The 14,875-nt window shown below is 45.1% G+C and overlaps 1 protein-coding gene and 1 long non-coding RNA gene across 2 annotated transcripts in view; one reads left to right on the top strand and one right to left on the bottom strand.

The window, feature by feature from the left end:
• The window catches only part of LOC129714696 (complement C1q-like protein 2), a 30,464-nt gene extending 28,029 nt beyond the window's left edge, over nucleotides 1–2,435 (bottom strand). The window contains exon 1 of the mRNA XM_055664462.1: nucleotides 1,392–2,435. Coding sequence (XP_055520437.1) covers nucleotides 1,392–1,961 — 570 coding nt within the window. The 5' untranslated portion in view covers nucleotides 1,962–2,435. The remainder of the gene's footprint in view (nucleotides 1–1,391) is intronic.
• A 3,503-nt stretch (nucleotides 2,436–5,938) lies between these two features.
• On the top strand, nucleotides 5,939–11,270 carry LOC129714699 (uncharacterized). The gene is made up of 2 exons (XR_008726375.1): nucleotides 5,939–6,060; nucleotides 11,160–11,270. It is a non-coding gene; the product is annotated as an uncharacterized LOC129714699 (long non-coding RNA).
• The last annotated feature ends 3,605 nt before the right edge of the window (nucleotides 11,271–14,875 follow it).

Raw genomic sequence — 14,875 nt, 5'->3', positions numbered from 1 at the left:
AGCGAGTGCGGCTAAATGGCCTGTGTAGGAGGGAACTGCAGATGCTGGTTTAAACCGAAGTCCCACACAGCGCACATAGACAACGGCTTCCAGAGATAGACACAACATGCTGGAGTAACTGAGCGGGACAGGCAGCATCTCTGGAGAGAAGGAATTGGTTTGACAGGTCTCGACACAAAACGTGACCCATTCCTTTTCTCCAGAGATGTTGCCTGACCAGCTGAGTTAATGTCCCTGTCCCACTTAGGAAACCTGAACGGAAACCTCTGGAGACTTTGCGCCCCACCCAAGGTTTCCGTGCGGTTCCCGGAGGTTTTTTGTCAGTCTCCCTACCTGCAACCTCCAGCAACCACCTGCAACCTCCAGGAACCGCACGGAAACCTTGGGTGGGGCGCAAAGACTCCTTTACAGGGGCATTTACACCTTTGTGTCTATCTGCGGCTAAATTGTAGCTGGAGTTAAGGAATGGGTGACGTTTCAGGTCTGAAGAAGGGTCCTCGACCCGAAACATCACCCATTCCTTCTCTCCAGAGATGCTGCCTGTCCCGCTGAGTTTACTCCAACATGTTGTGCCTGTCTCTGGAAGCCGTTGGCTGTGTGGGCTGTGTTCTTGCTTCACACAGTGGGGAGAAGGTCGGTGAAGATGCTCCGAGGCTCGGCTGCTGCAAACCTCAGGACCGATCGATCGCCGCTCGCTAATTTCTGGGACGGGGTGGTCGAGAGAGACTCGCAGAGTCCATTCCCATCCCGTCCCCTTGCTTTCCCAACAACTTCCAGCCCCCACCGCGAAATATCTGCAGACTTTATCCCTGTGGACACAAAAAGCTGGAGTAACTCAGCGGGACAGGCAGCATCTCTGGAGAGAAGGGATGGGTGATGTTTCGGGTCGAGACCCTTCTTCAAAAGCCACCCATTCCTTCTCTCCAGTGATGTTGCCTGTCCCGCTGAGTTACTCCAACTTTTTGTGTTTTTCTTCGGTTTCAACCAGCATCTGCAGTTCCTACCTACACACGTTGTTCCTGAGTTCCTCAGCAAACGAATTGTGCCATCCCTGGTGGGACTTTGCTGGTTTTACGTGGCACTAAACGCGATTCCCTTATCATGTATCTGTACACTGTAATCGTTGTAGTCGTGTATTTATCGTCTACGGCTCGATTGTAATCGCGTATTGCCCTTCCGCTGACTGGTTAGCGCGCAACAAAAGCCTTTCACTGTACATGTGACAATAAACTCAACTTGAACTGAAATCCACCCGTAACTCGCGGGCGAGAGAGTTCTCCAACCCGGCGTGGGTCGCGAATCTCTCCGCTGACGTTCTCTAAGGTGCAACATCTGAGAAACTTTACAAAACTTTTTTTTATTTTTCGCAACTGGGAAGACAATACACTTACCTGTCCATTCTTACACAGGTCTGCCCACATACTCGTGCCGTCTCCTCCTCTCATGAGTACGTGATAGGTAAAGAAGTAGATTCCGGGCACTGTGCAGGTGAACTTGCCCGTCGAGGCTTCATAGTGGTTCCCAACGTTTGTCACAACGTCGTCAAACTTAAGGACCTCGTAGCCTTCGTGGGGTTTCTTGAGACCGGCGTAAAAAGCAATCTTCGGACTGTGGAAAGCGGCGCTGAATGTCCCTGTCCCAGATCCCGGAGGGCCGGGAGGACCGGGCTTGCCCAGGTCACCCCATTCCCCAGGTGGACCTCGTGGGCCCGGTGGTCCGGGCTCTCCGGGAGGTCCCCTGGGTCCGGGTTTACCTCGGCGTCCCTGGTCGCCCTTGTTCCCGTGGATGAAGGGTGGCGGGGACATGACGGCGAGATCCTGGATGGCTTCTGCCGCCGTGGAGCTGGGCTTCGGGCTGTAAGGGTCGCAGACCATTCTGCAGCTGCCCAGCATCTCGTAGTGGGCTGAAGCCTTGGAGCTTTGGACCAGCAAGGGGATGGCGATGAGCAGAATCAAGACCATGGCCACCCCGATGGCCGCTCCAATCACTCGCTTCCGCCGGCTGATTCTGGACGCAGCCAGCGTCAAAAAATCGTTTTCACTTTTGGAAGTAATGGTGAACGATTTACCGGAGGCCACCGCAAAGGAGAAATCGGTTTCGGTAACTATCGAGAGGCAGGAGGAATTTCTGGGGGGAAATGAAGATTTGCCAGAGAAAGTTTCGCTCTCGGGCTAGTTCTCCCCCCTGCCAGATCCAATGTCCATCAGTAAGGAAGGCAGCGCGCAGTGTCTGCTCCGACAGGCTGCTACACACGGTCTGACGAGGGAAAATGGGATTTTGTGGACAATCTGAGCGACCCCTGCCTTCAGATCGCGTGAAATCACATCTTCCTGACGCCAGACGCCCTCGGCTCGGATCGCGAACCTTCGCAGAAGTGCGGACAGCTCTCCCAAACTTCTTAAAAATATATATATAAAAGTCTTCGGATATTTTAATGGTTGACAGACAATAAAGCAAGAAGATACGGCAGCATGGAGTTTGTATTTCACCAATCTCAGCAATAATTTATTTTAACCACATGATGATGTTTTAGGGAGACTGCAGAAAAAATATATTTTTTAAAGCACGAATCTTAGGTTAGTAACAAGATAGGAAGAGCGGAACTCACCCAATGCAGTGTTATCTCAAATAGACACACACGCACACACACACACACACAAGCTCAGCAATAGGTAAACAATATAAAGGACCCGTTTAACTCTCCTCTGCCACCAACTAGATTTTTTTTTCAGAAAAAGCAGCTTTCATCGTCCGCGCAATGCTGGGATTTTGGATTCATTCAGGTAAAGCGTTGTGTAAAGTCATGCCGAATTACTATATACGAATTTTGAACGCCGGCGGTTGATTACAGACAGCTCTAGGAGCCCGCGGTATTATTTGATGATCGAATTTCCAAGACGAGACTCAGCCAAAATATCTCATTTGGGACAAAAGTCTCATTTGGGACAATGCTTAACAACTCGGCTGTCTCCCCGTCCTCTCTATCATCCGGCGGTTGTTTTAAAAAATAAATATATATAAATATTCCGATCTTCCTTTTAAAAAAAAAACCCAAAACTAATCCTGATTTAGACTCGCTGGTGGACCTGTCAATTCACACGTTTCATTCTGTTTCTCGCACCAGTTGCAATGAAATGAATCAAAGAAACTGTAACTTCTAACGTGGGAATAAGCATTCCCGCCACCCGAAGCGATTTCATTTTTTTTCCTCGACCGTGGAACTGAATGAAATGGCCCAACAACATTAATTGAATGAATGAGGTCTGAATGCTGGCAATTGGCTAAGTTTTGTTCTGAATTTGCATGTAAACGAACGAGTCTTTCATTCTCGTGTTTTCCCAAACGGGTGAGTATTACTTTGCCCAACCTGTTTAATATTTATCTGCGCCGCAGAACATATGCTTCATAAAACCAAACAATTACACTGTAATCGTCTTATGCTGTAATGTAATTAAACACGCCTCTGGGACGGTGGTGTAATATAATTTCATTGTGTTCCAATGTGAGTTGAGAGCTATATGTAGGCTTTCTGCAAAAAAAAAAAGCTCTTTCCGAGCTCAGACTGTCATGTCGAGCTGCAGATGTACCATGTTTATCAATTTTCCTTTTAACTTGATAAACACGTACAGGAGACCCACAGACCGCAATCAATACAATTTCTAACCATAATTAATCACTGCTATCCAAACTGCAACGCCGGCTTTAGCCATTCGAAGATGTTCTCTCAATAAAAAGTTTTATTTGCTAACCAAATATATTTGAAAATGGCCAGTTTAGCTAGAAATTCAATTCCAATTGACCCTTGGTCAGGCAATGTGGTTTTCTTTAAACGGTTATTGTTTTGGGGGGGGGGGGGGGGGGGGGGGGGGTAGAGCTCGCTTCAACTGATCCTTGTGAAACTCACTCCAAATCAGAAAACAAAATATCTAGCAATAACAGGGCCTTAATTAGAAGACAGGTTTGAAAGAATAAGCGCAGCGGTCAAGTGGAGCGGTTGTTTAACTGTATTGGGAGACCTGCAGGGCCAGTTAATTGGCTATATTTGACCCCTGTTGCTTTGAAAGGATCGCGGTTGCGAATTAAATGGGATCAGGATTTAGCTGGATGCAGAGAGCGAGAAAATGAATGCTAAACCTGGCCACAGTACTGCAGGAGGGTCTATCGGGAGCGGCTCCTTGTGCTGTGTTGTGTTGAGGGGGGAGTGATCACTTACCCAACCAATCAAACACCAATGGTAATCGCTCCTACCAGAAGTGGTCTTTTAATAATTCTCAGAGAATACCGCCGATTTGTTTTAAATGTTATCACAACGGATCGTACGGAGTTTGTACCTTCTCCCCGTGACCTGCGTGGGGTTTCTCCGGGTGCTCCGGTTTCCTCTCGCATGTACAGGTTTCTCGGTTAATTGGCTTGGTAATATTGTAAATTGTCACTAATGTGTGTAGGATAGTGTTAATATGAGGGGGTCGCTGGTCGGCGAGGACTCGAAGGGCCGAAGGGCCTGTTTCCTCGCTGTTTCTCTAAACTAAACTAAACCAGGCTGTGGAGGCTAAGTCAATTGATTTTTTTTTAAGGCAGAGATAGATAGATCTTTGATTAGTATAGGTGTCGGGGGTTATGGGGTTAGGAGGGAGCGATATATCAGCCACTTGATGGGCCGAATGGCCTAATTCTACTCCGGTCATTTATGAACACGGATTTATGAACTAAACAAGAGTATTGCCTGCAATTAACAAACAAAATCAAAATAATGTTGGGGGGGGGGGGGGGGGGGGGGGGGGGGGGCATGTTGATGTTTCAAAAGGGGGACTAGGTCGCGCCGAAGTTTTCATCTGCAAGCAAGATTCTGGTCAGTAAACACGAAGTGGAGCAGATGGCGCAGCGTGCACCTACCTACCTGCCTGTACGTGGTGGGTCATGACTGCAGGATGGGACCTCGCCCTGAAACTATTCGATAGGAAAAAAACGCTTTTAACTGCTTTCTCGCAGGGCAGAAAGTTACACTCTTATTTAAATGAAGCAAAACGCTTCTGTCATGGAACCTATTACTGCGAAATGTTTTGAAATCAAAACTTAACCAAAGGTTATTTGTAAGAGGCCCGAAGATAGACATAACAATGCTGGAGTAACTCAGCGGGACAGGCGGCATCCCTGGAGAGAGGGAATAGGTGACCTTTTGGGACGAGATCCTTGTTCAGACTGAGAGCCAGGGTAGAGGGAAACGAGAGATATAGACGGTGATGTAGAGATATATAGAATAAATGAATGAAAGATGTGCAAAAAAGTAACGATGATAAAGGAAGCAGGCCATTGTACAAGATACAAGATACAAGATACATTTAATGGCCATTGTTACCTGTTTGCTATGTGAGAACGGAAACCTGGCGCGACTTGGGTGGGGAGAGAGGAACTGCAGGGGTTACATGAAGTTAGAGAAATCAATATACAGTATGCCTGTCCCCCTGAGTTACTTCTGCATTTTGTGTCAAATGTTATTGACTCGTGTCCAGACCGCACTCCCAGCGAATTGGGACGGATTGCTCGGGTCAGTCCGCTGTGTGCTTCAGGCTAGCTTTGATATTCAGTCACGGGCAACTCGTTCTATTTCTGTTATACATTGTTTTTTTTCTCTTCCTTTTCCAGAGGCTTCACATGGGCAGATCCCAGGGATAGTGTCGTTTTTGTTGTTGTAATGGCAGGGGTGTTGAGAAAATATTGTCGCTTGAATTGTAATATTTATCCCATCTGACCCGAGCTGACGGGTCAAACCGCAACTATATGCTTTCACACCTGGGCTCAATCGCTCATTGTGTTTCGTTTCATCGCGCCCCCATCTGCATAAAGGTCAGACAGATTTACTTTAAAGGCTGGTTTCTATGAAGTCAAAACAGAAAGGTGGGAACATTGTAAAAGTAGACATGACTGTATCCATCCAGCTCATTACCTCTGAACTAGTGGATGGCAAGTTCAATTGTCAGAGTCGCTGCGCTTGTTAAATCCGCCTCTCTCCTCCTGATGCTCACGGAGGTGTCCAGATCTAATGGCACCAAGCAAGTCCAAGTAAGTCACTGCATATAAAATACAGCTTGGCTTCTTTTCAAATGACGGGTTGATGCTATGTAAATGCAAACTTCAGTATATTTTATTCACAATATTTCTCATTGACACGTTCCTATATCCGCTCGTATTAGCTGAAGGTTCATTATTATGTTTAAAATTGCTGAAATGTGCGATTTTCTCCAACAGAGCGCTATACCGTGGTTGGTTCTCAGTCTGAAGAAGGGTCTCGACCTGAAACGTCGCCTGGCCATTTTCCTCCACAGATGCTGATCGACCCTCTGAGTTTCTCCAACACTCTGGGGGGTTTTCTGTCTCAGTTATATTGCTGTTATTCTGGCGAGGCGGCTTGAATTATTTTCGGAGCGGCGTGAATGAAGTTCTACCGGGTTTAACATAACTCCTAAACCCTGGAGTGAAACACAAAGTGCTGGAGGAACTCAGCGGTCCAGGCAGCGTCTGTTGGGGGAATGGACAGGCGATGTTCTGTTTCGGGACCCTTCTTCAGACCCAAAACTTCGTTTGTCCATTCGCTCCACAGATGTTGCCTGACCCGCTGAGTTCCTCCAGCACTTTGTGTTTTGCTCAAGATTCCAGCATCTGCAGTCTCTGGTGTAGTTCTGATTAGTTGAGGGCGCCGAGGGTTCCGAGGGGAAGGCAGGAGTCTGGGGTTGAGAGGGAAAGATAAATCAGGCATGATCGAAAGTCTGAAGAAGGCTCTCGACCCGAAACGTCATCTAAATCTTTTCTCCAGAGATGCTGCCCGACCCACTGAGTTATTCCAGCATTTTGTGTCTATCTGCCGAATGGCGGAACAGACTTGATGGGCCGAATGGCCTAATTCTGCCCCTGTGTCTTATAGGTTTATGGCGTCTCTAAACCTAAACCCGAGTTCCGCCAATTAAAGAGCAGTATGTGGAGGCGAGATAACTTTAGAAACGTTGAACCTGCATTCCCCTCTGTTTAGTAGCAATGCTTCTAAAGTTACAAAAAGAGGGGAGCTCTTGTCAGTAACTCAAAGCCTATCTGAATTATTTGCAGCTTCAAGCTGCCGCAGTTTCTTGCACCTGATGTCCTTGTCGCGGTCAGCAAGCGGCCCTGCCCAGTTTTAATAAACAGATGGATACAAGTTGTGGAGGGAGCGCCGGACGTGATGTGCCCACACAATGCGTCTCCAGGCTGCAGGCAGGGTATGTAGTCTAACTGCACCGCCGGAGGTTGACAGAAGATGACCAGTGACATGTGTTGGAAGGAACTGCAGATGCTGGTTTCAACCGAAGGTAGACACAACAAGCCGGAGTAACTCAGCGGGACAGGCGGCATCTCTGGAGAGAAGGAATGGGTGACCATCTCTAACCAGTCTGAAGAAGGGTCTCGACCCGAAACGTCACCCATTCCTTCTCTCCAGAGATGCTGCCTGTCCCGCTGAGTTACTCCTGCTTTTTGTGTCTATCTATGACCAGTGACATGCCGGACCTCCTGCACCAGGGAAGGAGATTGAATTACTCTGTCAAACGATGCGGGCACGATGGTGCCGCGCAAGTTCCTGTACGAACATGGGAGCAAATTTGGGATCAGACAGAAGTCATTTGGTCCCATTTCCCCCCTTTTTAATTCTCCCGTTTATTTTTGACGGTTGTTGGTGAATCTGCTCTTTTCAATTAGGGGCTCAGATCACAATGAACAACACGTCTCCTCTGGCCTCCGGCTACTTTGGCAATGACCCTAACACCGCGCCCCGTGTTTATATATACTGTGTATGACTGTGTCTCCTTATTCACCCTATAAAAACGTTCATGATTTGGAATCACACGATTCTTGACATAAAATGTAGCTTCACTAGTTCGGCGAGCGTGGAGTATACACTACTCGAGCTGAGGCCCAACCATTGATCTTGAACTAAAGACACAAGAATGCAGGAGTAACTCAGCGGGTCAAGCAGCATCTCTGGAGAACATGGATAGGTGACATTTCAGGCCTGGACCTTTCTTCAGACTCAAGAAGGCACGCGACTATGTTTGCAAACAGCTGGACAATTGAGTTTTATAAGTTCGGGTATATTAGTGTATAGAGTGTAGAGGAGTCTGAAGGAAGGACCTGATCTGAAACTCATCTATCCATGTTCTCCAGAGATGCTACCTGACCCGCTAAGTTACTCCAGCACTTTGTATCTTTTTTTTTGTAAATCAGTTCCTGGTGTCTACATTGATGTACATTTCCTTACATTAACTTCCTTACATTTGTGCTGTCTGCCTGTAAATAAACTCCAGAGTTCCATGTTTTGGAACCTGTCCCACCACCTTCAAAGATCTCAGATTCAGATTCAGATTCAATTTTAATTGTCATTGTCAGTGTACAGTACAGAGACAACGAAATGCATTTAGCATCTCCCTTGAAGAGCGACATAGCAAACGTGATGTGATGAATGCCAGGTTTCTTTGTTCCTTCCACTCCCTTTAACGTTGTACCATTGGTTTATGCTGCTTCTATTCTGTTTCTATCCCAAATGCCTCGCTTCATGGGCCTCTGCAATAAATGTCACCTTCCATGACTCTACTAGTGGATGTGGAGAGGATGTTTCCACTAGTGGGAGAGTCTAGAACCAGAGGTCACAGCCTCAGAATTAAAGGACGTTCCTTTAGGAAGGAGATGAGGAGGAATTTCTTTAGCCAGAGGGTGGTGAATCTGTGGAATTCTTTGCCACAGAATACTGTGGAGGCTGTCAATGGATATTTGTAAGGCAGAGATAGATAGATTATTGATTAGTACAGGTGTCAGAGGTTATGGGGAGAAGGCAGGAGAATGGGGTTAGGACGGAGAGATAGATCAGCCACGATTGAATAGACTTGGTGGACATATCACAAATTATTTCAGAAAGAAATACCCAATGGGTAAAAAAGTGATGAATAATATTGCAAGTGTCCATCCCATGGCAACTGGTCTCCTGGCCAGAAGTACAATCTGTCATGTTTTGGAGACAAGGTTAGAGAAACTTGATGCTTTTTTATTTTGATGCTGCCCCCAGCATCTCATGCTGCTCTAAACTGATCTATGCAATGTTATCTGTCAGACAGATTATGTAATTAAATCAAATCCCTTCTCATCACATACTTCACTAATCAAACAACACTATGTAATTAACAGTAAGATTTGTAAAACGAGAGATGTTCATCTCACTGTGCTCTCAAAGGCACTTTTCCCAGATCAGGTTTTTTTTCCCATATACAAAACTTTTTTTTTTCTTGATGCATTTTGCATATACACAGATGAGAACTCAATAAAAACCAGTACAACAAGGATTAAATGATCTTGATTGAAGGCAGTGGTCTATTACTGTGCTTTCCTGAGCTGCTTGGCTTGCTTCGATTTTTCAGTCTGCTTGATCCTCTCTCCGTTTATTTATCTGCTCTCTCTTCTCTTCATTCCTTGATGGAGATGACAAAGGGATGCATTTCCCAGAGGATGTAGAACAGTTTCATACGAAAGGTTATAAGGAAGTCAAAATATAAGTCAAAACCCATGGAAGGCCAACTCATTAATATGAAGAGACACAAAAAGCTGGAGTAACTCAGAGGGACAGGCAGAATCTCTGGAGAGAAGGAATGGGTGATGTTTTTGGTTGAGACCCTTCGTCAGAGTTGTCCTTTATAGTTAGGTCACGAGGGAATGGCAAAGATCAGTGATATTCAAATGGTGGGACGTTACAAGTGATGCTTGCCAGGGCTCTGTTTCACCATCTTAACTTTTTCACAATTCACACCTCCTCACACCTTTAGTCTTTTAATCTCTGGCCTTTATTCAACCATCGGCATATCCAACCCCTCCCCCTTCACCTGTATCCACCACTCACTCGCCAGGCTTTGTGCTTCCCCCACCTCTCTTCAAACTTTCTCTCCCCACCACCGTCACAATCAGTCTGAAGAAGGGTCCCCACCCAAAACGTCACCTATCCATATTCACCAGTGATGCTGCCTGACCCGCTGAGTTACTCCGGCACTCTGTGTCCTTTTTTGTAAACCAGCATCTGCAGTTCCTTGTGTCTCCTTAACGTTTTAATATTTAAAACAAATATAATTATTAATGGCTTGAGAGCTGCACAAGAAGATGACATGAAGCTAGGATTGTCAGTAAGCAGTACAGATGGGGACAGCAAATTGGAACGAGATATCAAGATATCATTGGAAAGAGATAGAACAATTAAGTGTGAGTAAAATTAAAGCCAAACGGAATTGAATGAAGGCAATATGATCATCCAGATCATTTTAATATTAGAACTGGACTTGTTAGGAATAAAGTCATGAAGTGTTTTTTTAACAAAATAGAAATGTGAAGAACTCTCCCCAAAATAGTCATACAATCTGACACCATTGGAGGTGCATTTATGTTAAGGACATCGAGCAAGAGCTGGATAAAATGAATCGTGGTACTTGAATGTCAGAATAGCCCTCAGGGGCTGAATCCCTACTCCTGTCTCTGTTGTTCCTATGATCCATTAAGAAACGGCTGGGACATCATCAGTGGGATTCTGTGCACAGGACAGCGTCTGCTTATTTATGGAACGACGTATTGGACAATACGATGAGAGCGCCTTTAAGCATCGCAACATGAACAATTCCGAGAAGTGAACCCATGACTTGTTGATCGAGGAAATAATCCTCCATAGAACTCAGGAAGCAGATTGCAAAGTTTCTCAGAATGAAGTGACCAGAACAGGTCAATTTAAATGTTTAAGAAGGAACTGCAGATGCTGGAAAATCGAAGGTACACAAAAAAGATGGAGAAACTCAGCATCTTTTTTGTGTACCTTAGGTCAATTTAAATGACTGTTGGTTCTGACCCAAAACGCCACCTATCCATGTTCTCCACTGTGCTGTCTGACTTGCTGAGTTACTCCAGCAGGTTGGGGGGTTTTATCGGGATGGGCACTGATATAAGTAACATCTCTTGTCATATGTTGTGATGTAATATGGCATATAGATAAAATGGATACCTTGTATATCCATGTCCTCGTAAAATGTTTTCAATATTAATTTTTTCTAGTGAGTGTACGGGAGGTGTAGACAAAGGTGACATTGATTTGAAGCCATTTGTACTCCTTACAGAAGATGCTGAAATCTTTGTTATGCCTGAAATATCGATAACTTCACGAGGTAAACATTGTAGTGTCTGTTGAGAAGATGGATGGCCAGCTGGTAGTGATATCGCCATCAAAGGTAAGATGAAGCCCCTGATACACTGAAGCAACAGGAATTTGGTCATCTTCAAAGTGCAAAGAAGTTAGGCAAGATTCACTGGGAAACCTTAAAAAATAATAAACCAGAAAAAGTAAGAGGGACATTTTTGCCATTATGTTCAATATGGTTCTCAAATGGCCATCCTGTTGTGGATATAACACAATTAGTTTAGCTTAGTTCAGAGATACAGTGCGGAAACAGGCCCTTCGGCCCACCGAGTACATACCAACCAGTGATGCCCACACATTAACACTATTCTACACACACTAGGGACAATTTACATTTACACCCAAGCCAATTAACCTACAAACCTGTACATCTTTGGAGTGTGGGATAAAACCAAAGATCTCGGAGAAAACCCACGCAGGTCACGGGGAGAACGTGCAAATTCCGTACAGACAGCACCCGTAGTCAGGATCACACCCGGGTCTCTGGCGTTGTGGGGCAGTAGCTCTACTGCTGCGCCACCGTAATGGATACAAACGAGTTTCTTTATCAAACTGAAGAACTTGCTAGAAGATTGCCAGTAATAAAGATGGAAAGAAGCAGCTGAAGCAAACAAATTATTTTCACAAGTGATATGAGCAGAATTAGGCCATTCTGCCCATCGAGTTCACTGCGTCATTCAATCATGGCTGATCTCTGCCTTCTAATCCCCTTTTCCTCCATTCTCCCCATAACCCTTGACACTCGTTCTAATCAAGAATTTGTCTATCTCTGCCTTAAAAATATCCACTGACTTGGCCTCCACAGCCCTCAGTGGCAAAGAATTCCACAGATTCACCACCCTCTGACTAAAGAAGTTCCTCCTCACCTCCTTTCTAAAAGAGCGCCCTTTAATTCTGAGGCGATGACCTCTGGTCCTAGACTCTCCCACCAGTGGAAACATCCTCTCCACATCCACCCTATCTATGCCTTTCATTATTCTGTAAGTTTCAATGTTGCCATTAGATAGCTGAGAATGAGCCCATGAGCCACCCAGGATTTGAGGGAACACCCTGCAGAGGCATTGTGATCGCAATGCCGGTTGACACCGAGGCTGGCCCTCTGTATATTTATGCCGCCAAAATGTTGACTTGGGGCTTGACCTTAAGAAGCAATGTTGTTATTTAGTTTGGTTTGGTGTAGTTTAGAGATAAAGGGCGGAAACAGGCCCTTCGGCCCACCGAGTCCACGCCGACCAGCGATCCCCGCACGCTAGCACTATCCTATACACTGGGGACAATTTACACTCTTTACCAAAGCCAATTAACCTATACACCTGCATGTCTTTGGAGTGTGGGAGGAAACCGGAGCACCCGTAGAAAACCCACGCAGTCAGGGGTAGAACATGCAAACTCCGTATAGACAGCACCCATAGTCAGGATCGAACCTGGGTCTCCAGCGCTGTAAAGCAGCAACACTACTGCTTCACTGATACACGGTTTGCTGTAGGAATACGGGCTCTTCATCTACAATGATATTTGTAGTTCACAAAAACCTTCACCCATCCTCATCATCAAACCCTATCAACAAACCCTTCTGTGCCCTTCAATTTTATTTATTTATCTACTTTCATCAATGCCCTAACTATTCCTTGCAGCGGCAAATTCCACATTTTAACAACTCTCGGTAAATGTTTCCCTTGAATTCATTCTTGGATTTATTAGTGTCCATGTTATATTTATGGCCTTAGTTTTGGTTCTGAACACAAATGAAAACGGCTCCTCTCCTCTATCAAACCCATTCATAATTATAAAGACCTCGATTAGGTCACCCCTCCCTCAGCCTTCTCATTTCTGGAGAAAAGAGCTGCAATTTGTTCATTACCTACTGACAGGTATAACTTCTCAATTCTAGCATCATATTAGTAAATCTGTTTTTTCCACCGTCTCTCTATCCTTTATATCAGAATAGTTACCTCGCTTGCAGTTAGTTGCATAAGACTGTCAATGATATAGTTTAATACCACATTTCACATATTCATGTCACATTTTCAGCACACACTTTCCCCTCATACACTGATATTCCTCTTTTGAAAGCAAAATAAGCATCTGACTGGTACAAGGGTATTAGGCTGCCTTTCCTGATTGAGTTATTGAGTGAAACAGTGTGGAAACAGGCCATTCGGCCCAACTTGCCCACACCGGACAACATGTCCCAGCTACACTAGTCCCACCTGTCCACGTTTGGTCCACATTCCTCCAACCCTGTCCTATCCATGTACCTGTCTACGGCATATGAGATGGTGATGCCAATGTTCAGTTTATTATGTTAATCATGCGATGTGCTTATCGCTTATTAATCTATTTTAGCAGACCTGGTAAATGGGCTGCTGGTGACATTAAAGGAACCAAGCAACTTGGTAAAAATAACAATGATGCATTTTGCTTTTATCAACATGGTTGCCCACTGAGCCTAAAAAGATGTGGGCTTTGGCTGTCAGTTAAAGTAAAGATAATCCTCTAGGCCATGACCGATGGTAATTTCTCATCTTCTCACGACTGTGCAGCTGCTCAGCATGAACAGCTTCAGTGCATTAGAGAGCATTTTTATAGTGCCCTAGCAGTGATAAGACCAATCTGGAGTAGCAATTGAAAAACATTGTAACAGGACAGTTTTAACTCCTGCTCTGCTACTTAATTAGGTCTAATCGGATCTTAATAACCTGCGCAATAAACAATGATGATGGTTATAAATCCCAATGAGCAATTGCACAGTAACCGGAATTCCCCCACCAGACATTTTACTGTCGAAGATCGTTTGTTTGCCTGCTCAGAGTCATGATAAAAGCTCAAACAAATAGGAAAAGCTGCAAGTGTGTAGGAAGGAACTGCAGATGCTGGTTTAAACCAACGGTACACACAAAATGCTGGAGTGACTCAGTGGGGACAAGCAGCATCCCTGGAGAGGTGGAATGGGTGACATTTTGGGTCACCTGAAACGCCACCCATTCCTTCTCTCCAGAGATGCTGCCTGTCCCGCTGAGTTACTCCATCATTTTGTGTCTAAAGCTGGAGGGGTGTTCTATGCTGCGAGAACCATTACACGTGCTTGAATGAAGGAAATGACTGGTGACGTGGAGAGATGAAAGGAAGGTGACAGGAGACATATTTCATTACCACACCTTTCATCGTGCGGCAATTATTTCACCTTACATTCATTGTTTTCCTTCTGAGTAAATTATTTTTTTCCCCCACTTGCGATCTTGAGATGTGATCTTATCAGCAAACTTCACTATTTAAACAACCAAATGAATTATTAAAAGTTAATTGGAATGCATTCCCAAGTCAAATATTTTAGTTCACCTCCACATTTCAGCCGGATGGAGCCAGGATGAGGTTCTCATTTACATGATGAGCATGGTTTGGACTTGAAGGACTTTGCTGTGCAAGAGGATGCTAATGCTTATGTCAAAAGGACAATATGACACTTTGCTTTGTTGGCTGAGAATCACCCTGGCAGGCATCCATGTGGGATTATGTAGGAATGTTTAACACAGTTTAACTCCAGCGTCTGTAAAGAGCCATCGAGCATATTGATCACTCAGGACATTAGAAGCATTTGCACCGCTATGCCTGTTGTCACAGCTATCGTCAGAGTTG

Source organism: Leucoraja erinacea, chromosome 40, assembly GCF_028641065.1.
Source record: "Leucoraja erinacea ecotype New England chromosome 40, Leri_hhj_1, whole genome shotgun sequence".
NCBI classification, from domain to species: Eukaryota; Metazoa; Chordata; class Chondrichthyes; order Rajiformes; family Rajidae; genus Leucoraja; species Leucoraja erinaceus.
This window is presented reverse-complemented; position numbering and strand designations above follow the sequence as displayed.